This window comes from Aspergillus pseudotamarii, assembly GCF_009193445.1.
Source record: "Aspergillus pseudotamarii strain CBS 117625 unplaced genomic scaffold BDV38scaffold_31, whole genome shotgun sequence".
Taxonomy (NCBI): Eukaryota; Fungi; Ascomycota; class Eurotiomycetes; order Eurotiales; family Aspergillaceae; genus Aspergillus; species Aspergillus pseudotamarii.
In genome coordinates, this window is record NW_022475045.1 from 231,332 (window position 1) to 254,026 (window position 22,695).

Genomic DNA, 22,695 nt, shown 5'->3' on the forward strand with positions numbered 1-22,695 from the left:
CGCCGTGCATATTGGCCGATACTAACCAAGCCCTATATCTCCATTTAAATCGATGTCACCAGTGTCATGCCCCAAGAAAAGCACTATATCCCATTGTCCGATGTTTTGAACTAGTGCTCTTATCAAACATATCGCAATGCGTAGGAAGCAAAGATAGAAGGAACCGCCTATGTGATGGGCAGGCTGGTTCCTATCAGTGAACCTAGTAGCAACACGGCTGAAGAGAGCTTTTGCCTTTATAAAAGCTGCAAAGCCTCAGGAGGCCCATTGGACTTGTTTGGCTGGTTTCTCTCTCTCTCGAGCCACCCTTCTCTGCTCTTGATACATGGTTATGATGTGCCAGGTGTTATTGAAGTATTGAAAGGAATCTGGTGTTTGGTGTTGGAGCAAATAAAATTAGATGCTTGTCGGTATCATTCATGGCCTCTATTCCTTTGTGTTTCTCATTCATATATTCCTTGCTCAAACTTCTGTGTGTCAAAGAACCGAGCTGTGATTGGATTCCCGTTGAATATTCGGCCCTCCAGAGCATTGACAGCCTGAAAAAAGGATGGATCAGTAAACAGGCATGCAAAACACCTGGTTAAGGACACTTACTCTTAGAGCAGATAGCTGATTGGTGAATTTGACAAATACCGGCACTGGAGGGGCCGAGCCGCGGGCAATGAAGACACGTTCGACATTTCCATACTGTTCAGGCTAGGTTAGAGTTGAATGATGGCACCATAGGTAGTAACCCACCTTTTCAGAACACTCGTCCCCGATCTCTTGCATCAAGCCCCCATCCTGGTCGCCTTCTAGTTCGGCGTCCACATCCATACCATCTAACATGCCCTTCAAGACAACGACCTCGCTCATCTGACCAAATTTCCCTTCATCTTCTTTCTTTCTCGCACCTCCAATGATTTTGCCCCTGCCAGCGGGCGTGGCGAAGCCACCACCCTCTGAGTCTGGCCGCTTTTTCTGTTTCTCGACCTTGACCTGCAATGGGTTGACGATACCCGATCCCGTTGCGCCCAAACCAGAGCCTTTTGTCCAACCATACTTTTCAAGCAGACGTTGAGCAAATCCTTTTTGTCCGGGCCGGAGTGAGCGCTGACCCTCCTCTTCACCTTCACCCTCACCTTCCACTGGCTGCTCCTGAGCGAAAACTTCCTCAAGCTCTGCTTCTGATGCGGGTATATCTGCCGGAGGGGCAGGTAAAGTATAGCGGACAGGTGCACGAGAAATAGTCGCAGAGGCAGGTTGCAGCGCTTCTAGCGGCCGTGGTTGTGGTGGCGGCGCAGATTCTGCTACAGGCTGGGCTCCAGCTGACATCTGAAGACGACGCAAATAAGCGTCTTCACCCATAAGTTCATCTGGAACAGGCGCTGAGGATGCCTCTGGGGGAGGAGGTGGTGGTGTATAGTCGGTCATGGCCGTATCGGCTGCGTTTGTCTGCAGTTGCGCACGCCGGGCAAATGCCTCCTCCCCGGAAGCAGCATCTGGTATGGCAGCAGGGGGGGCAGGAGGAGATTCTGCAGGCGGTGGGGGTGGGATATCGTTGAGGTTTGGAGGCGGTGCGAAGCTGCTCGGAGGAGCGAATTGTCCTATGACAGTTCAGCGGTAGAATCATTAACACTATAGGACAACACATACGGTGCATTGGCCTTCCATAGTCCTCATCACTATACGAATCTCGGCTCGGAGATCGCGCTATGCGATGTGCGTAGAGGCGATCTTTCCACTCGCGAACTTCGGCTATCTGCTCGTCGCTGTGCTTATATTCTTCGTAACTATTAGGCCGTGACGGGTCGTAGATATCGTCCCAGTCCTGAGCAAAGTCCCGCGTGTCCTTATTCTTCTTACGCTTTTTGCGCCCACCCCGCTGCCTTTTTGGTCCAGAATAGAAATCATTGGCATCATCCTCTTCGGTATTAGCCCAGTCTGCAAGGGTAGTCTTAGAAGCCGCTGCAGGTGCGGGAACAGGGGCTGCCTTCGGTAAAGCTGGTTTCGGTTTTGGCTTCTGTGCAGATAGTTGTGGTCTTTTCGTAGGTTGAAATCGGAGAGAAGCTGATCGCCAAAACCAGAAGAACAAAGGACAAGTGAGCAATCAGATCACAAATGATAATACATGAAACTGTCCGTCATGAGAAGGGTTATGGTCTACCGGCATTGAGTTGCTGTTTCTTGGCAGCTGATTCATCTGGCTGCGACTCGCCTTCGGAGGCTTGCTTGAAGACGACCGGGGCGCGAGAAATCGTCCCGGGGGAGTTATCGGCGGATGGATCGAGCAGATTTGCATAGAGCGAGAGCATGCCCCCGGGTTTAGAGGGGGTGTTCTCGGAAGCCATGCGTCTAGTTGGTGTTATAGACAAGTGAGCCGAATAAAGAGAGTGAAGATAATAGTGTCGGAGAAGTTGGAGACAAAGCACTATCATGCGGAGTACAGCTTGAGCAACTTGTTTGCATCTCATATCACTTGACATGTGGAGCACGTGGCTTAGTCATGCCAGGATCCCTAACGTATTCGGTAAACGACCCGCCACTGCAAACGACCCGCCACCTCACGCGTTTTCAACGCGCCTTAATTTCTTAGATGATTAAAACACCAGCCATACCACCAAAAATGCCTAAATCATCAAAATTACGCGTTGAACAGGAAGGTAGAATCCTACTGGCTATATCAGCTATAAAAAGCAATGAAATTAGTACTGTGAAAAGGGCAGCTGAGATTTTTAATATATCTTGTTCTACATTATGTAATTGCCTAAAAGGAGTCTCTTTTAAAAGTGAGCAATGTGCCAATAGTCATAAATTGACTACTAGTAAAGAGGAATCGCTTAAGAAATAGATTCTATTACTAGATAAATATAGAGTACTGCCTCGGCCTGTATATGTACGAGAAATGGCCAATATCTTGCTTTTAACCCGTGATACTACTTCCTCCCCTACTACTGTAGGGGAGAAATGGGTATATAACTTTACCAGGCGTACACCTGAGTTTAAATCCTGCTTTGTATATCGCTATAACTATTAGTGTACTAAAATAGAGGATCCTAAGATTCTAGATACTTAGTTTGAGCAGGTAAACAAGGTTATTCAGAAGTATAATATAGCTTCAAGTAATATCTACAATTTCGATAAAACAGGATTTGTAATAGGTCTAATAGCTTTAGCCAAAGTTATTACTAGATCTAATATACCAGACAAGCCATTTTTATTATAGCCAGGGAACCGGGAATAGATTACTGCTATAGAATATATATGTTCTAATAGCTGGGCTCTATTTCCCTGTATTATCTTCAAAGACAAGGTATATATTGAGACCTGGTACGAGGATGATAGAGTTCCTTCTGATTGGAGGATTGAGATTAGTCCTAATGGCTGGATAAGCAATGATATTGGCCTATGTTGGCTGTAGAATTATTTTATACCTCTTACTACCGGCTGATCTATGGGAAAATACTGTCTACTTATTCTAGATAGTTACGATAGTTATCTAATATCTCGATTCGATCAGATCTGCGCAGAAAATGATATTATACTAATCTGTATATCTGCGCACGCTTCTCATAAGCTTCGACCGCTTGATATTGCTATTTTCTTGTCTTTAAAACGCGTGTACGGAGATCTGATTTAATCTAAGATACGCTGCGGGCTTAATTATATTGATAAACTCGATTTTCTGAATGTATATCCTGAGGCCTATATAGAGGCCTTTACCAGCAGCAATATTTATAGTGCTTTTAGAGTTACTGGCCTAGTTTCTCTATTTTCTGAGTGTATTCTGTCTGAGCTGACAGTTCAGCTTAAGACTCCTACATCTCCGGGTAGTAGATCTAGCAGTCAAGGCAGCTCAGCACCTATAATACCTCATACAGTCAAGCAGCTGAATAAGTCAGAATCTAGCTTTAAAAGGCTGCTTAAAAATCGGTATTGCAGTTCTGATTCGCCTGTTAAAGCTCGCCTAAATTAAATAATAAAAGGCGCCGAACAAGCTTTCTATAATATAATGATATTAAAGTATTAACTTGATCAAAGTCAGGCTGAAAACAAAAGACAGACTAAAAAATGAAAGCGCTCTACTAAGTAGATTACTTTTGAAGAAGGTATATCAGTATCCGAAGCCCGAATTCTTATAGAGTGCCGAAATCAGGCAGATAAAGTTATACAGGTAGATAGAGCTCTATCTACTGAATCGGCTTTTAGGCGCGCTCTGCCTAGATATTCTGGCTGCAATGTATAGGGTCATAAAATTACACACTGCCCAAATCGATAGAACTACTCATTTTTGTATAGGAGTTTAAATTTATGGTGTTTTGACTATTTTAATTTTTATATGGCGGTTGGGGTGGCGGGTTGTTTGCAGTGGCGGGTCGTTTACCGAATATGTTATCATTATTGGATGCTCTTCCTGCTCCAAGTACAACGGTGAAAGGACTCTATAGCCAGGGCCAGACTCAAATCAGATCACTCAGCTTGAAGATCGCTACGGATTGAATCATAATGGCGTCGAATCTAGATTTTGCACGTCGATTTTTGGGATTGACTGTATGCCTCTTGTCCTGACTTAACTTCAAGAGGTCACTAGTACATAAGTTGAATAGTACCACTAAATCATCAACTACCCTTGAGCGCATATACTTGCAAGCTTTGAACAGGAACCAGCCTACAACCAGGGTTTATAACGTATTAATAGATTGGCCTTGGGATAAGGTCCGCAGCAGTCCACTGTACTTTCTATAAGAAGTGTGAACAGCACTAGAATGACTTCGGTGGATAGAGAGTGCCATAACAACAACCATCCCGACAGACAATCGATCTCTTTGCCGCTGTCATGATCAATATGTGACGAAACATTCACAGTGGAATGGAATCTCTTGCGGTCGACTCATTGCACCTCGCAGCCGCGCGTATGCTGCTCTCGAAGACCATTTGCGGAGTTTTGGACCCGGCGGTTCTCCCCAGGCCACGTTCGGCTTACACACTGGAGGCTACATCCTAGCATCTAAGATGACGATTGCATCGATTGAGCAACTTTGAGAAAACAGCAACCTAATGGAAAGCTTGCAAGTAGCTGCCTAGTATTACTGTACTATGTAGAAATTACCCAGCCCGGAATAAAACGGCAAGGCCCCCTTCCTTAGTCATGTGGGGGGTGGAGAACTCCTCACAATGAACGATAATAATCCCCGAGGGTGGATCGTGTCATGAATCGTGGAGGCGATCGGTCATATCCGTTGCCTACCCATTGCCGGCCGAGAGGAGCTGAGCTTGTCCATCTACTCCTCCTGTATATCCTGGATGGATAACAAACTGACAACCAACTGACAAAATCGTACAACTTCCATCCGTCCACGAATCGGAGATCTACGTTCTTAATATCAATCCCTGAAGCCAAGACATTATCAGTGTCTTGTCAGATCCACCATGACCACCTTAGCGCAGTCCTTCTCCTCTCGGAGCGCCGAGATTGCAGTTGTGGTCCCCAAGAGACAGACCCCCCTGTCCCCTACTCTCAGCATCACCTATCAACAGCTGCATGCTCATGTGGCCGATTTCCAAGCTAAATTGGCCAAGCTGGGCGTCGGTCACGGAGGTGCGGTGTCCTTGGCGCTGGTGAATTCGTTCGAATTCATCGTCGGGTTTCTAGGCGCGTCCTGGCAGCGGGCGATCGCCGCTCCACTGAATCCCGCTTATAAGCAGGAGGAGTTCGAGTTCTATATCGATGACCTTAGTTCGACGCTAGTGCTGATCCCCAAGGGATCGTATGCGCAGAATGGCCCCGCCGTGCGAGCTGGAAGGAAATACAATGCTGCGATTGCGGAGTGCTACTGGAATGGCACCGAGGTGGTTTTGGATGTGAAGGAACAAGGAAAGTTGGCGGGTAGCCCGGGTGTAGCTGTCGGACAAGCCCAGCCGGACGATATTGCTCTTGTGCTTCATACAAGTGGCACGACCGGCAGGCCCAAAGCTGTAGGTCTTCCCGTTCCGGCAAATCTATAGATGCTGACATGGAAAAGGTTCCACTTACCCACAAGAATCTCACCACCACCATGAGTATGTGCCCGGATAGCATGCATCGAACAGTATTAACCATGCCGTAGGGAACATCCAGGATACATACAAGCTAACGCCACAGGATCGTACGTATTTGGTGATGCCTCTTTTTCATGTCCACGGTCTCCTAGCAGCGTTCCTGGCGCCTCTATACTCCGGAGGTTCCGTCATTGTACCCCCGAAGTTCTCCGCCCATGAATTCTGGTCGGACTTCGTAACCTATAATGCGAACTGGTACACAGCTGTGCCTACTATCCACCAGATTCTGCTCAAAACTCCCTTGCCCAACCCTATCCCCAGTATCCGCTTCATCCGCTCATGTTCCTCACCATTATCCCCCAAAACCTTCCAGGATCTGGAAAAGACGTTCAACGCGCCAGTCCTGGAGGCATATGCAATGACCGAAGCCGCTCATCAGATGACCAGCAACCCTCTCCCGCCCGGAAAGCGCCAGCCCGGCAGTGTCGGCCTCGGACAGGGCGTAGAAGTCAAGATCCTCGATCAAGATGGCAACGAGGTTCCCCAAGGCAAGGAGGCCGAGATTTGTGTGCGCGGTGAGAATGTAACCAAGGGGTATCTGAACAACCCATCCGCCAACAAATCCTCGTTCACCAAGGACGGGTTCTTCCGGACGGGAGACCAGGGTAAGAAGGATCCGGACGGCTACGTGATCATCACCGGCCGTATCAAAGAGCTCATCAACAAGGGTGGAGAAAAGATCAGTCCTATCGAGCTGGACAATACGCTCTTGCACCACCCCAAGGTAGCCGAGGCTGTGTGCTTCGCCATCCCAGACGAGGGACACTATGGCGAGGACATCGGAGCTGCGGTGGTCCTGAAGGGCAACCACACAGCCACGGAGGGTGAATTGAAGTCGTTCATGGCAGAGAAGTTGGCGAAATTCAAGACTCCCAAGAGGGTATGTATCCCGCCCAACATCTCCCTACATACCACAATGCAAGTCAAGTCACGTTGACTGACACCTTATGACTAGGTCTGGATCGTTCCACAGATTCCCAAGACCGCAACGGGCAAAATCCAGCGCCGCAAGGTCGCAGAGGCGATGCTGACTCCCAAGGCAAAGCTGTAAATCGGATTTTCACATTCACACATATTCATCTGTATGTACAACATACAATACACACATTCGTATTGGACATAATGCCTACCTACACAGAGACAGTAGTACTAGTAGTACCAACCCCCTTATGGATCCAATTCAACCCAATACCCAATAAATCTTAGGAGCAGCCTTATTTACCAACTCTAACGGCACACATAAACTACAACAGCCAACATCAGCCCAAACCCACCAATCCCAAAAGAAAAAGAGAGAGAAAGGAAAGATTATCAACATACCGGAATAATCTGTGCCTTCTCCACATCCCACACCCCACTGTGCGTATAAATATCCTGACTGATCAACTCCCTCACCTCGGCCTCATTCTCTGCGACAACAATCAAAGCGCTCCCATTAAAGGGAGGGGTCTCGCCAGGTACGGGGTGAGAATTCAACGTTCCACCTGTATTATATACCCCGCCGTCAGTTTCTTACGTCCATTTCATGGTCCATATGTTCATGTGCATTTTCGAACCAAATTCGAGAGGGGAAGCAGAAAAGAAGGGGGGGGGGGGGATGTATGGGGTAGACAATACCACCGCAGACGATCGAGCCCTTCTCGACAAGAGGCTTTACGTTTTCGAGGTGTTGACTGAAATTTACAATGTTAGTGGTTGTTTTGAGAAAAGTTCCATGGTGGGGTTGAGCGAAATACATACTCGCGGACTTCCAGACGCTTTTGCAACGCGTCTGGCTTGTCAGGGACGAGGCAGATGAATTCCTTTTTGGCGGACATTTTTATTTTATTTTTCTTTTTCTTTTCTTGGTGGCTTGTGTCGGTGGAGGGAAATGTCTCAGATCGGTGATCGATAGAGGGATTTAAAGCTGATGTCTTAGTAGAGGTCGGTAGTTAGTATTTATGGAGGTCCAAGTGGGGATTAATTCAATCGCCTTGCGGGGAAAGAGAAACATTTATCCATATTAATTGGCTATCTTTTTTATCATCCCGGATTATCTTCTTTGCATCACGCATGGTTCCATTTTCGATTACGAATCAGTTAAGCCTCACAATCATAACAGCCCGACAAATTGTAGCCTATATATGTATGTACATGGACGCCAGGCACCGTTCTACCCTGGTTCTTTGCTCGCCGACGGCAACAGCCTCGCCCCTTTTTCTTTTAAGACACGGCTCAGTCCTAACTGAGCTGTGCACCTCATAGACATTGATCATGAAGATAATAACAGCCACCCAATGGGTGCGAGCACCAGGCCACGGCAGACTGAAAACCCCCCGTCACAATCTTAGGAAACCCGGCCCGGGGCAGTAGGCTTGCTTGCACAGTCGTCAAGGGAAACCAGGTAACACCAGTAATACAAGCGTAAAATCACCCGTTCACTCTATGAGCGTCGACACCGCTGAACACGTACCCCATAGCGCCAAAAATAGAAATGTAGCACGATCCCTAGAACGCGACATGAAGAAGACTAATTACCGGAACCATGAGATGTCCGTTTCAAACGTCCAAATGGGGGGGGGAGGGATGGTAAAGGCAAAAAGCACGAGTATGAAGGAGAGAAAAAAAAATCCCATGTAGTGAACCACGGACATAAACGGGAAAAGGGTATTAAAATCTTGGAGAAAATAAGAAGCGAAAGCCGCCGGCTCGGGAAGGAAAGGACCAAGTCCAGACATATGCTTAGTACGCTTTACGGTCTCCAAGATTGCCGGGTTTTTCATCAGTGTCGATATGCCACACAACGTAATTAGGCAAGCCGTACACCTGGTATCCCGCTCGCTTCGCCATACGTGCAAATCCCTCGGTTTCGGCCTGGTTCTCGAAGGCATATGCGGGGAAATTGATTCCTAGGATTACAGTTAGAAGCAGCTCTCCGGGGCAATCATTCCGAAAGCTGTGTATAACATACCTGTACGATGGACGTCGGCCTTGACGAGAATGTTGACACCACCGATCCCATCAAGCTCGACCTCTTCGTCCTTGTTGTTCCGCCAGTCACCCATGGAAACAAGGTATTGGCGGCCCGTATCATATTCCTTATAGCCCTCAGCAAGCACGGTGTCCGGGTCGAGGGTTTGTCGCAGCCGGCGTCCCTTGTCAGACTCAATCCACGAGTTGTAGTCAACTGCGAAGGTTAGCATTGACCATTGTCGGAAATCGTTATTTCCACTTACAGCGACCTTCGACATCAACACCGTCCTTATATCTGTGGAACCAAATATCTGCAGAGAAGTCAGTCTTTGCTATAGAATAACTGTAGCATTCCACATACTCGGAACGAGGATATCTCTGTCATGGGCCATGAAGTCCTGAAGAATAGTCTCTGGGCTGTCGACAATATCCACATCTCTCCAGTAAACCCAGGAGTGATCAGGCTTCAGGGCGGAGTAGAGCAGATAGTTACGAGCCCGGCCAATAGCCTTCCGGCGCGGACCCTGGGCGGCAAACGAGTGACGATCCTCAACGTTCATGTTCACATCGGCCCCAAAGTCCTTCTTGATAATGCTTGCACTGCGGAACGCAACCTTGTCGCCCTGTTCCTGGATCCGATTCAATTCAGAGACGAGGACGCCTTCGGTGTCATCCTTGGAATCGCCGACGAGGAAAGCCAAGTCAATGAGGTGATGCGGATAGGACAGCTTGTAGAGAAGCTCGAAGTACTTTTGCAGATATGGGGCAGCATCTCTCAGCGGCGTCAGGATGAGCACTCGTTCGGCGTTTGCGACAGCTTGAGCACTAGAGCCGATGGAGTTCAGGTCGACGTTGTGAATTGTAGAAGAGTTGACTTCGTAAGGCTCATGGTGGTTATAGACGACAGGGGTTTGCATATGGGCATTCCATTCGGCCATTTCGTTAAGACTCATATCCATTGGCGACTTGGGAGGTCCGTAACAGTAGAAACTGGACGGTCGAGTTAGTATGTGCATCATGTGCAGGGGTTTGGGGTTCCAGCCTGCGTGCCACGCCAAACACAGGTTGAAAGCGAGTCGATTACTTACTTTTGCATCTCCGATGCAGACTTACTAATACCACGCCACAGCAAGATCAACAAGCCGGTGAGGGCCAATGACACCAGGAAACGAGTCCGCGTCACCAGGACCAGAATGGCCCTCCATGGGGGCAACCTCGCCTTCGCGGACTTCCACGTTACACCACCCTTGGGGAGAAGCATCTTTGCGATCTAAGCAATAGCGAAAAGCGAAGAGGACTTGAGGTATGGATATCGTTCAAAGACGAAAGTTGTCAGTATCTCGAACCGGTGACGATCCCGGGAAAAATGTAGGGTCGCTGGCACCAACGTCCGGAGATCAATCACCCTTTAGCCGATCGCACGACCAATGAAGGTAGGACGGACCGGAAGGGAAAAGGAGCGACCGAAAAGAGCACTTGGCGGTGGCGCCGACAAAGTCGAAAGGAGTCACTTGTCTAAGGCAATCCGAAGTTGTTGTCGACTCAGTTGGAACGGGAAGAAGGAGTGCAAAAGAGAAACAAAAAAAAAAAAAAAAAAAAAAAAAAAAAAAAAAAAAAAAAAAAAAAAAAAAAAAATCGAGGTTGCGCAAGAAGTATGGGGAAGGGGGCAGGAGGAGCGAAGATGGTCCGTGGGTGTGGAAAAAGGACAGAAACGTTGGTTTGCGGGAGGGAGCGGCAACAAGATGCCTCCCAGCCAGGCAAAAAAAGGAAAAAAAAAAAAATTATATATATATATATATATATTAAGAGAGAAACGAAACGAATGGATTTGACGGTCGTCAAAAAGAGGAGAATAATAATATTATTACAAGCAAAGACTTGCAAAAAAGCAAGATGTGAATGGGACCGTGTCGAAGGAGAGAAGTAAAAGAATGGGGGGAAAATTCAGAAAAACAATAGGTTCTCGAATACTGAACGAAATGGGGGCACAAGTGAAGGGACCACCTGCGGATGGAAAAGTCCAGACAAAACACGCTTCGGGATTGGCGTTCACGTTACTTTTTATAGTCACATCAGATATTCAACCTGATCTCGTCCATTCGGCCCTACGCCATCTCATTCCTGGGAAATTCACCCTCACTACCCAACCCCATTACATCGTTCTCAGAGTCATTCAGTTGGTGAAGGGGGAAAACAAAATGATCTTATTCGGATTAGATCACCTAGTCTGCCTCATGTCGACCATGAGCTCTAGCTCGGCATTCCAGGAAGGGTCTTTATCTTCTTGGCACACACGCGGCCAATGGGACCCGTCCCAATTCGTTTGGTTGTTATACTGGGTAAAAGGGGGGTTCATCATTTTTATACCATCTTGGCTAGACTCACGACACTACACGAGAGTATAGTGATAATAATAACAATAATAATAACCCATTCAGTCACATTCGCTCTATGTTCGTATTCGCTTTAAATTGGACATTGATACACGCAAAAGAAAACAATGAAAAATAAAAAACCGAAATCAATCGTATATATGTATAGATAGAGGTAAAAGAAAACACCCCTTCCACTCCGAATCATCACAAAACCAGAAGATGAAGACAACCAATCCCAATATGGACAAAGGAAAGAAATTATGTAATTCAACATGAGGATAAAAAAAAAAAGGAAATCCGTGTAACTTACAATTCCTGACCCAGTTTTTTGATGTACACCACACTTGCTCCAGTTCGCCAGGATCCAGTGAAAACAAGAAGACAGAGGCCTATAGACCGATGTTGAGAACACTAAGACATCTCAGTGTACATAATCCGTCCCGATGGAAAATCAAATGGTACAATGCCACGCTATGCCAGAAAACACAATCGAAACAGCAGAATCGGCTCCAAATCACAATTCTATGCCCAAGCACAAGGAAATTCATTTCAAGGCCAAGTAAGGGTTCTGTGAGGCAACATGCCCAGCTACCATCTCATGGCGACGGAACTATGGACTGGCGCCGTGATGCGGGAACCGAAAAAGTCGATTGTGTGAAGACTGGCGACGAAGGCCCGGTCATTGGGGGCGAATGGCTGAGGAAGCTCTGCGAAAAGGACTGGGAAGACCCGGTGTGTGGGGGGTCGAAGCGGGAGGTCTCCGTGCCATTCACGGTGATCTCGTCGCAGAAAACACGTAGGCCAGGCAACATGTTGCGCGGCCTCGAATTGGAAAGCTGGGTAAGAGGCTGGGGACTTGGCTGTTCGGTCTTGGGCGATCGGAACATGTGTTCATAGGACTTCAGCTGGAGCTCAAGCGCCTGGTTACGCTCCTCCAATAGCTGATTTTCTTGCTTCAAGAACTTGATCTGTTGCTGAGCAGACTGGTTCTGCTGCTGGAGGTTGGCGATCAACTGTTGGAGCTGCATACACCGGATTTGAGGCTGAAGCTTCTCAGATAGCTGTCGAGGCATCTCATTTTCCTGGCGAATAAGGTGGACAATGATCAGAAGCATGAAATCGATGAGGAAAATAGCACCCTGCACGATGTGCTCCTTCGACTCGGGAAGACTCTTGGATGGATTCCACCCGGCCCGCTCAAGGAAGAAGTCATGAATACGACTGTCCAGTTCACGGTGCAACTGGCTCAAGTTCTTTCGTCGGTTGCCCTCTGCAATGCGGTGCTTCTCCCTCTGATCATCACATTCACCCGTGATCATGCTCCCCTTACGCTTTCGGCCACACAATTGCTGCAGTGGAGGTTTGCGGTTAATATGCTTTGGGGCGATCAAGTTCACGAGGTCAGCTGAAGAAAGCTCCTGGGGCCATTCAAACATTTTCTGAGAAGGCATGGACTCGGGCCATGAGCTATCGGCCGAATTGGCAGGCGAGGGGGGTGTAACCATGTGTTCGGATGCTGGGAACGGCGACTTGACCGGGAATGATTCCTGAGAGCTAGGTGGGCTAGGAGCGAAGATCTTGGAGGAGGCCAAAGGATTGAATGGCCCGCGAGGCAATGGGTCTACACGGGGCAGGGGCGGTAACCGACGATCCTCAGTCATTTCTGTTGCGTTAGGTGCGCTGGCGATAGAACGGACGCTTCTAAGTTCCTGTTAGTTATGCGTCGAGCGGCCAATGAGGGTCAGAACCTACGGAAGAGAGTAGCGCCGTGAGATGTCATCAGTCATTGAACTCATATCTTCAAACATGGCGGCTGCAGTTGCTTAGGGTTTCGAGATAAGGTGAGGTGCAGCGGGAGGATATGTATGTCTTAGTAAAGTGGATGACCCAGAGAGATGTCGATATGTATGTGCGAATGTCTGAGATTGATATAAACAAATGTCTCTGGGGAGGAGAGATCGACGAGAAGGGTCGCAGGGCGGGAAAGACAGTTGATAATAAATTAGTCTGAGGTCAAAGGCAGGAAGTAAGGGCTAGTGATGAAACAATCAAGGGAGGATGTTGCTATGGGAGAGCAAGAAGGGATCAGACGAGAGAGTAGTCAGACTGATCCACGAGGTATAGACAAGATGAAGAACTGAATGCTTCCCGAAGGGTACGGTGCGATCCGCTGCATGTTTTATATCTTTTGCAGATGGCGAACGAGGAGGGGAATGGATCTCAGTAACCAAAAGTAGTAAGAGAGGGGGGGCGAGAATGGATTGTGGCGGCGCTCAGGACTCTATGGAGACTGCAGTAATCGATAGAGTGAAGATGGAGATGTATCATGTTGAAGATCTGCGCTCATCTCGATAGGGAAGTGGATTTTGATTAGGGTGTGTGGACATGTACTTTCCGACAATGACATACAGATCTCTCTCCCTCCCACTTTTTCTCTGTTTTAGGTGCAGAGATCGATCAATAGTATTATTTGGGTCTTTTTTTTTTTACAAATATGTTTAAAATAATAATAGATAATGTTATTATTTTATTATTGTTCTTTTCCTAGTGTTGGTCTCCTGTAATAATAATAATAGAAAAACTAAAGAATATTTTCTACCTTCGCTTTTACTACATCATCATTCCTTTATTTTTATTTTATGTCTTTTTTAGAAAAAAAAAAAAAAAAAAAAAAAACAGGAACAATAATAATAGAAAAGAAAATAAATACAGAGTACATAAATAAAATATACGAAATAAATAAATACATAATATTTCGTTTCCCCCTACCTTCCCTTATTGCATGCCTGGACCCTCACTATAGGTAGAAAGTTAGGGCATGATGGAACCTCCTGTCCGGGAGAGTCTCCAGTCAATCCTACTACTTACATGTGTGTATCTGCAGCCCACTTCCTCCCTTCCGGTCTCCATGAGGCCGCGGGGAAGTAGCCTCAAGATTCCGCAAAGTTCAACTGACCCCATTTAGTGTCCTTTTGGGCGAGACTCGTCCGAATCTCTGTCACAAAATGGGCACAGACGCGAGGCCGAGACGATCAGCGAATCAACGTGCTTTGATCGCGAGGCACTCATTTTGAATAGAAAGTATTCAAAGCCCTTGATTTGTCACCAATGCAATGGTTTGAATTCGATCTACACGGGCCATAGAAGGTAAATGTATCGAATCCCCTTGCATCGACGTCTTCAATAATCCATCTGGACCAATGGCCGTCAACCATGCTGTCATGTCTCCCCTCTTAATCTACCTGGGATGGCATCGTATTCCTTTCCCACCTCCCCCATCTGGAGACCCATGATGACTAACTAAGTAAAAATAGTGCCTATTCTCTGCAGCCATGCGCAAGCACTGTGGCTGTTGCGGAACTGGTTCCGGCGCTTGTCCGATAGATATCCAAGACTTAGGTTCGGAGAATACCATGGTGAGCCCAACACCCTGGGCAGTGGTCCAAACAGAGAACCAACTATTCTAGATCGTGAGCATCATTCACAGACACCCCAGATCGGACATCCGCGAGTTGCAGCCACAGCCATGATGAGACAAGGGGAACACCTGTCCTCTGGGTGGGTTCGATCGTTCGAGCTACGGAGTACTCCGTTCTCGATTTACGATGTAGTATGTCCATACAGTCATCTTGCAGCAGGCTCCATCCCACTCCCCTGTCTAGTGTAGCACATCGCGAGGGACCTAGAATATTCGAAAGATAGACAAAAGTACCCATGGAGCACCTTGACGAACCATGATCATGAACCATACATTAACATCCGACGCACAGGCGGACGCAGGTTCCCCGAGGTAAATCCTTCCTCCGCAGGAGGTGTTCAGGGCCAGATAGCACGAAGCAAGGACTCTGGGGCCGAGAGAAAATCATCCCCAAATCAAGAGGTACCTGAGACATTCTCTGTGAGGAGTTGGTGCCTACCAGACGTTGAATGTTTAACATGACTACATAGACTAATACTGGATATCGACGCCATCGTATCAGAATCAACAGTATCAGCGAGTATAGCCGAATGCGGCCCAGACGCTACTTTCCTAGCTTCCATAGAAGAAGGGGGTCAAAACACAGAGTTTCTGATCGTCACAGCCCCCGAGACGGACCCATTCACTTGGGTCACCAGGAAATCCCAGTGACCAGGATCTGACGGCTGTCAGACCCAACGATTATTAGTTCTGGACTCTGTTTTCTTATTTTGGTTAAGACTGTGCTTAAGGCTGTCACCTGCTACTTAGAATGGTGATTTGGAATTGGGTTATTTAGTGACGTCTCCAACGGGAGAGACAGATTTAGATCGCTCGAGGAGTTTCGCTAGATCCAACTAACAGACCAGGGTGGAGATTATCCAGTGAGGTCGCTCCGTAAATGAGATTCACGATACTAGGGTTATTATGCTGGTCATCAGCCCATGAGGTCGGCGGCTTGCCCATCCATCATCCCTACCCGGGATCTTTTGAGGCAGAGCCCGGGGACGGAGTACTTCGGTGGAGATGAAGAGAAGTGGAAGATCCCCAAATACGCCATCTGGGGGTCAAATTCAAACAGTGCAAACAGCCCAGATGATGTGTGGACTGTGGTAACCCCGTTAGGATGGCTAGTGGTGGGTCTCATGGCAGCCCGGATAAGATCTGTCATATTCGAAATCCTAGGGATCGACGGGTGAGTATGAAGAATTCAGTGGGCTTCATGCGTCGAGCAAGTGTTCTTTCTCTCAGCTAGCCCCACGTTCCGTGCCCACCCACCCCTTGGGAGCCATGAGGCTATAGCCTTTGAGTTACCAAAGATTGGTCTTCGTCTTTCCCGGATTGACGCTCCCCTGGGTATAGCAGTCCCGTATTAATTTTCCCATTTTACACCCGTTTCCCGTTACCATGGTGGATGATTCGTTTTTTCCCCGATTGGGGGAGTTGCGACTCTAGACTGACTCTGAACGTTAGGAGCCAAACTGCAAAGGTTTTAATTAAGCACTAATATAAGCGAAATTGAGGACTAGGAATGCCCCAGTTCTCTTAGCTTGATGAGTTGGCAATACCTCCATCAATCTATCCAATCCTTGAAGACTAGCCGAGAAAGAGGTCATAATCAAAGATGAGCATACCATGGTGAACCCCTGTTTGAGCCAACAAACTCAACCTTGCACGTACTCGTCACCCAGGCACGAACTCTTTTTGAAACTCAAAATAAGACCATCACGCACACACAGGCGTATATATGTATGTATGGAAGGATGGATGGATGTACTTTTGCACATACATCGCATACGTACCTTTTGGAAATGAATCTCTCTTAAGCTATGGACAACCCAGAACCAGTCATGTGTACCTACATTGAACCTTCACGATGCCACCGAAATTGTCCGAGTGGCCTGGGGTTTAACAAATTCCTCATATATTCTCCGATATACCATGGTCTGGAAGAGTCGATACTCCATAATTTGCCTTGTAATTGGTGACCCAGACTGTGGTAGTAGGAATAGATTAGAGGGGACGTGTGAGGTTTGAACCTTAATCGGCCATCCTCCAGTTGCAAGGGCTTCCCTTCCCTTGGCAAGTTCTATCTCGGAACTCATCCATACCAACGGGTTTGCACATTTAACTCCATTTATTCGTACTATAATGTTCGATTGAGGGTTATCACTTCCCGAGATGAGCTCCTGGTTACTTCGTGTGGTTGAGCTATTGTGTTGGCAGTGTTACACGGCAGGATATCCAGCGGGGGTCAGTGCAATAGCACCAATATTATTAGTACAGGCTAGGTGCCTCGTCTTAGGGCACGATCAACATTATCGACCACGATCAAATGAATCCTGCAATTTACGACGCTCCTTATACATTTGCCACCCCCGAAGTAAAAAGATATAATTAAAAAAAAAAATTAAAAAAAAGAAGAAAAATCAACATGCCCTAAAAGAGTAAGTCATAAATAAATACATTAATGTCATGACAAAAACCCTCAACAGACGCGAAACTTCGCCACGGTACTGGAACAGTCCCAAACAATATGATACATCACATTGGCCCAGAGCCCTACCCACTACAGACTAACCTATCAACCACACAGACAACCTAACGCCTCCTACCGGTTTCAAAACGCACACACATACATTAACGACCTGCATCATTACTACATGCATACAACTGCTACCCTCATACAGGGGATATCCCTCCCCAGGCCTAACCCTGTGCAATGGGGACATCATGTATCAAGTCTCATCCATTCGCTGGGAGGAGGCCACGACGACGTTCTTCGCTGACTAGGGCGAGATTCGATGTCTAAGTTAATCGACTCGTGCTCGTGTTTCAGGTTGTGGCTCTTGTTACTCCAATAGTTCATTGCCGCTGACATAGTATTATTAAGATACGTACATACGTCCGACATTTCTTTGATATATGCATGCAGTGCCTCTTTCCTTTTTTTTTCCCAGTATTCGCTATTACGCACATACGCAGACAGAGGTCCATTATCCACTCCTGCAAGGATCACATCACTCACTTCTGCTGAACAGCGGGCAGAGAGGCCAAGTAGTAGTGGTATCCTTTGTATGACGATAGCAAGGTATCCATCCACATTGACCATTATTGCCACTGAGAGTCCACGAAGGCCAAAAACCTTCCTACCTTCCTTCCAATCCTTCCTACGTACGACACTACACTAGACCAAACCAACGCACCCTCCAAGACATGAACCGAGCTCCGTAGCCTACCAGTCATCCGTCGTCCAGCGTCCACGTAGAGCCACCCCCTTCAAACATCGCCAATTCCAACAACACTCTAGAGGTAGACAAACCACCTTGAACACTACCTATCCAGACGAAACCAAAACCCGAGGCATCCAGACCCCCTATGCGGCAGGTAGTATTGCATAGAAAGCTGCAAGGCATGCCCATTGTATCTATCATATTAAACCCACCCGCATTCCAAATAGACCAAGCTTTTTTTCATTTCCAAGGTTCTTATTCTTTTCCCTTTTCCTTGGTTTCGTGGGTCTATAATTCTTCGATGGGACCCCGTCGATACCCAAATTCAATAAACACGGGCTTTCCTCACTTGCTGTCAAATGCCAGGGAAAAGACAGCCCCAGCAAATCCCGCTCGTCCGAAGTCAAGACCCCATCTATCATCGAAGGGATAGAGATATAATCATTCACGGGGATCGGGAGAGAAACTCAATGAACAGCCACTACTTACTCGGAAAGGCAGGAAGCCCACCGTGAACCCCATGCTCCATTGAAGGTAAAAAATATATAAAAATAAAATAAAATAAAAACGCAATGTCAATCCGTACATAAACAGAATAGTCTCATTATCCACATTTCCCAAAGCGTAGCCGACAGAACTACTTGTCCATCCGGTCCAAAGTACCAAAGTACCAAAAGCCTATGAGACTTTTACTAACAGAGCTACCAACATAACATGATATCCCCACCCACGGGAAATAGAACGAAGGGGGGTAAGACGCAAATAATCATAATAATAATAATGATAATAATAAAACTACACTAAGCTACACTAAGACTAAACCAAAATAAAATAGAATAAATAAATAAAAATGAAGAAAGGAAAAATAGAAAGGAAAGGGAACCCGCGGCTCCTCCGACCCATTGCTTCCACATGGCCGAAACCTAGGAATTTTGTTCCAGCCACACCAGATACACGATCAGATCCACGAGTCTCCAGTGTCTATCGGCCTCAAAACTAATAATTACCCAAACTATCTATCACCTTCTTGTTTTTAGGGTTTCTTATCCTTGGAAACTTGTATATCTCCCCAATATTTAAACATTAAAGCCCACTCCGCACGGGTCAATTTTTGAGTACCTTAATTCCTTGCTACCTACTTACTTTTGCTTTCTGTGTGGGTATCTTCTCATTCTTTGTCTGTTTGGCTTCCAAGTTCCAATTCCTACTTCCCTCACTCTCCCTGTCCCCACAATGATACATACATATTGGTGTTTATTGGTAGGGAGGGGGTGAATAAAACGGATATAGATCTGTCAATTGAAACTATATCGGATCGACAGAGGCTGATCATTGTTCTCTGTCGAAGGGGAACACTCACTCAGCCACCCCTTAAGATAGGCTACTATATCATGATACGGAATATCGAACTAGAGAGGTTCCTTTCTTGTCACGATTTGTCAAAGGATAAACCTTAACCGGGAAACCCTGAAGGTAGATGATTGCAGGACGCTCTGCATGAAGCTGTATAAGGACAGCACCCACTGTACGAAATGACTCGTCAATTTGTCTGCACCCATTGAAGGTATCTTTTCCGGAGAAGCAATCCATGTAGGCACAGCTGTACGAAGCACATACCCTCCCACGGGCCGCTGTGTGCTAAATGCTCAGGAAGATAACGCGTCCCGTCCTAAGACCCATTTCCGCTTTCTCAATCGTGCATGATCTCAGAATCGCCTGAAGAGAGTGGGAATGACCTCATCGGTCGGCGTAGGTGCAGTACATACAGTACTATTAGTAGTCTTAGGGGTAGTTACAACAGTTGGCCTGGATCGCTCTGTGCTCCCCGCCAAAGACCGAGGAACTCCGAATACTCTTGCAGGTTTTCAGGAAGATAGCTCCCTACGATCAAAGAGTTATTGATTTACGAGGTCAAGTTATTCACAATCCTACCTACAGCACAAATTGTCCCAGGAACAAGTGGCCAAAGAATAATAACGTTTATGACACAAGTACATCATCTGAAAAGGAGCGCTATAAAACAAGACTTTAGATGCCTGTGTCTTCAACAAAACGTGTGGCCCGCACGTAATTACCGATATCAAGCACACTGGCTTGCCTCGAGACCGACACGAATGAGCGGCGTCAGACATATTAACCACCAATTGCAATTTCATACAAAGTGAGACAAAAAAAAAAAAAGTAGTGTCAGCTGGGATTCAAATCCCCGCTGAAAGCAACAAACCCAGACTGCGAATTTGCTCAAACAAGTTCAATTATAGTCATAAAAACAAAGCACAGGAATCAATATACCCATTGCTGATTAAGCAACTCTACACGGTAGTAAGTGGAGTCCGATAAAAGAAATAACAAAGTGCACAACAGTTTGGTATCGAAACGTCCTTTACAGAGCGTACTGGACCAGGGCACCGAAGACAGCGGCCAAGCCCATAGCAGGCATAGTGGAGACATCGAGAGCAGAAGCAGCACCAGTAGAGGTGGCAGATGCCTTGCCAGTGGAAGTGGTAGAGCCAGACTTGCCATCACGGGTCTCAGGGTTCGAGGTGGTCTTGCAGGTTTCTGTGCCCTTGATGACCTCGCGGTTCTTGGCCATCTTGTCGAAGGCGGTGCAGCTGATGTTACCAGTGCTCTGCATGTTAAAGTCACCCCTAACCAGCTTAAGGGAGTCAAGGTGGGCCCTAAAAGATATTGTTAGAACGGATTTTTGGAAATCTTTCATGCCCTTGTAAGTCCAAACTTACTCATTGAATTCACCGCTGAAATCAATAGCACCAGTGACGGTCTCCAGCTTGGGGAAGTCGATAGTGTTAAGCTTGTCACTGCGGGCAATCTGGAAGCCACCGTTGACAGTCTTGAGCACAGGCATGCTGATGTTGCTGAGCTTGCTGTTGTCGTTGAAGATCAAGTCGCTAGTCTCGGTAAGGTTAGGAGCGCTGAACGACTGGAACTTGTTACCCCAGAAGCCGAGCTGGCCCTTGAGCTTCTCCAAGGAGGGAACGGAAACCGAGCTGACGTTACGGAAGGTCATGTTCTGACCAGTACCAAGGTTGGGGAATTCGATCTCAAGACCGTCCATGTTACCAGCGAAGTTGATGAGGGCAGTAGCGTTCTTCAGGTTGTTAACGTTGACGGTCTTCAGGTTGGTGTTCTCAGTGATATCAAAGCCGCCGACGGTCTCGAGAGAGATACCGTTAAGGCTGCTCAAACCAGTGTTGGTAATGACGACATGGCCAGCTTCTGTAACACCCTTGGTGAAATCCAGGCTCTGGAGCTGAGGCAGAGCAGTAAATTCGATCGAGCCAACCTTGGTGAGAGAGCCGAAGCTGAGGGTAGTGAGAGTGGTAAGGCCGGTCAGCTTGAAGGTGTCGCCGATGGAGTTCAACGAAGAAGCAGAGAGGCCGGTCATGTTGGAAGCACCATCGCAGCTCAGCGCACCGGAGATCTGCTTAATTCCATTGAGTTGGAGATCGCCGGAGTAGGTACCGGAGATCTCAACATCACCATCGAGGGTGCTGCAGCTCGAGTAGCCGTCGGCATCGCTCTGGTTCTCGATCTTGATGGTGTCACCCTTGCCGCATTCTACATATATGGTTAGTCATTCATCTCGAATCATGTTTCGGTGCGCCGTTCTTCACTCACTATCACTAGCAGCAAAGACGGCCTGGGTCGCGGCCAGGGCGGGAAGAGCGTATTTGATGAACATTGTTATTGTTTTTCTTCTAATGGAGATGGTGTCAGTACATTGGGCGCAGTCTCGGACTTCTTTCAGCGAGGTAACCAGAGTTTACTGGTGGATGCAGTCCCAGGTATAGGTATACACAGGTGGAACACATCGAAAGATGCTGGGGTATTGAATGAATAATAGATGCCTTCACTTACCAATAATCTTGTGGACTACTTGAGTATGACGGGGCAATATTAACAGTAGCGCAAAGCCGCGAAGAGTTGAAAGAGGGGGTGGGATCCAAAGATAAATAAACGAGTGGAAGAAAGATAGAGCCTCAACGAAAGAGAAGCTGTTTGATTATGGTTCCTTCAGCGAAAGGATGTGCACAGATTGAGTAGGCACGTCTTGACACAACAAGAAAAGAGAAGAAAGGAGAAGAAGAGAAGGAGAGACTGGGATGGCGAAGAAAAGCGTCAGAAGAGGGAAGGAAGGACTGGCTTTGCAGGACCGCAAAAGAAAGGAGTCGTGGCCCGAGGACGGTGGACCTGAGACCGGGGTGGTTCCTCCTTGCTACGACGAAAATTAATTACGTTACTAGTACGTGTATCACCTTGGTAATCAATCGTTTCCATTTTTGAACCCTCTTTTTCGCATTGGGAAAATATTATTACCGGGTGCAATGCCAGCAGGTGAAAGTAATCCTGTTTTTTTTTTTTTTTTTTTTTTTCCCTTCTGACCAGGAATGAGCCCGTTGCTCCCGTCCTTAAGTTTCTTCCCCCTTATCGTGTCGCACCTTTCCAATAAGCAAGGTCCAATCCTAATCCTGATTCGCCCTCAGATTCTTGCTTCCCCATCGCCATTGACCATTCATACCAAAACATTGTCAGTCTGTCCCACGCCTCCGCTGTGTACCTGGATCCCTGTAGCCGA

General features: G+C 47.1%; 7 protein-coding genes across 7 annotated transcripts; 1 reads left to right on the forward strand and 6 right to left on the reverse strand.

Moving 5' to 3' along the window:
* Window positions 1-443: 443 nt before the first annotated feature.
* Window positions 444-2,333, reverse strand: BDV38DRAFT_283568 (putative G-patch DNA repair protein (Drt111); the record flags this gene model as incomplete). The annotated part of the gene is made up of 5 exons (XM_032060064.1): window positions 444-539; window positions 598-690; window positions 742-1,589; window positions 1,639-2,052; window positions 2,150-2,333. 5 exons carry the CDS (start codon window positions 2,331-2,333, stop codon window positions 444-446), a joined length of 1,635 nt encoding a protein of 544 aa, XP_031912957.1.
* A 3,079-nt stretch (window positions 2,334-5,412) lies between these two features.
* BDV38DRAFT_283569 (acyl--CoA ligase) lies at window positions 5,413-7,132 on the forward strand (the record flags this gene model as incomplete). The annotated part of the gene is made up of 4 exons (XM_032060065.1): window positions 5,413-5,958; window positions 6,006-6,042; window positions 6,090-6,961; window positions 7,037-7,132. 4 exons carry the CDS (start codon window positions 5,413-5,415, stop codon window positions 7,130-7,132), a joined length of 1,551 nt encoding a protein of 516 aa, XP_031912958.1.
* A 21-nt stretch (window positions 7,133-7,153) lies between these two features.
* Window positions 7,154-8,009, reverse strand: BDV38DRAFT_248643 (uncharacterized protein; the record flags this gene model as incomplete). The annotated part of the gene is made up of 4 exons (XM_032054739.1): window positions 7,822-8,009; window positions 7,699-7,754; window positions 7,402-7,565; window positions 7,154-7,325 (listed from the first exon to the last, which is right to left on the reverse strand). Coding segments are annotated over exons 1-4 (323 nt in total), but the record flags the coding sequence as incomplete, so codon positions are not given.
* Window positions 8,010-8,120: 111 nt separating this feature from the next.
* Window positions 8,121-10,618, reverse strand: BDV38DRAFT_248645 (ANP1/MMN9/VAN1 family protein). Its single transcript, XM_032054740.1, has 5 exons — window positions 10,122-10,618; window positions 9,395-10,023; window positions 9,297-9,344; window positions 9,032-9,247; window positions 8,121-8,969 (listed from the first exon to the last, which is right to left on the reverse strand). Exons 1-5 carry the CDS (start codon window positions 10,292-10,294, stop codon window positions 8,803-8,805), a joined length of 1,233 nt encoding a protein of 410 aa, XP_031912960.1. The 5' UTR covers window positions 10,295-10,618; the 3' UTR covers window positions 8,121-8,802.
* An 835-nt stretch (window positions 10,619-11,453) lies between these two features.
* Window positions 11,454-13,743, reverse strand: BDV38DRAFT_248648 (putative HLH DNA binding domain protein). The gene is made up of 2 exons (XM_032054741.1): window positions 13,161-13,743; window positions 11,454-13,109 (listed from the first exon to the last, which is right to left on the reverse strand). The coding sequence occupies exons 1-2, from the start codon at window positions 13,214-13,216 to the stop codon at window positions 12,005-12,007; spliced, it is 1,161 nt and encodes a 386-aa protein (XP_031912961.1). The 5' UTR covers window positions 13,217-13,743; the 3' UTR covers window positions 11,454-12,004.
* Window positions 13,744-16,168: 2,425 nt separating this feature from the next.
* Window positions 16,169-17,254, reverse strand: BDV38DRAFT_248650 (uncharacterized protein). The gene has a single exon (XM_032054742.1). It carries the CDS (start codon window positions 16,968-16,970, stop codon window positions 16,737-16,739), a length of 234 nt encoding a protein of 77 aa, XP_031912962.1. The 5' UTR covers window positions 16,971-17,254; the 3' UTR covers window positions 16,169-16,736.
* Window positions 17,255-20,233: 2,979 nt separating this feature from the next.
* Window positions 20,234-22,320, reverse strand: ecm33 (GPI-anchored protein Ecm33). Its single transcript, XM_032054743.1, has 4 exons — window positions 21,978-22,320; window positions 21,738-21,817; window positions 20,840-21,677; window positions 20,234-20,776 (listed from the first exon to the last, which is right to left on the reverse strand). Exons 2-4 carry the CDS (start codon window positions 21,799-21,801, stop codon window positions 20,482-20,484), a joined length of 1,197 nt encoding a protein of 398 aa, XP_031912963.1. The 5' UTR covers window positions 21,802-21,817; window positions 21,978-22,320; the 3' UTR covers window positions 20,234-20,481.
* Window positions 22,321-22,695: the final 375 nt, after the last annotated feature.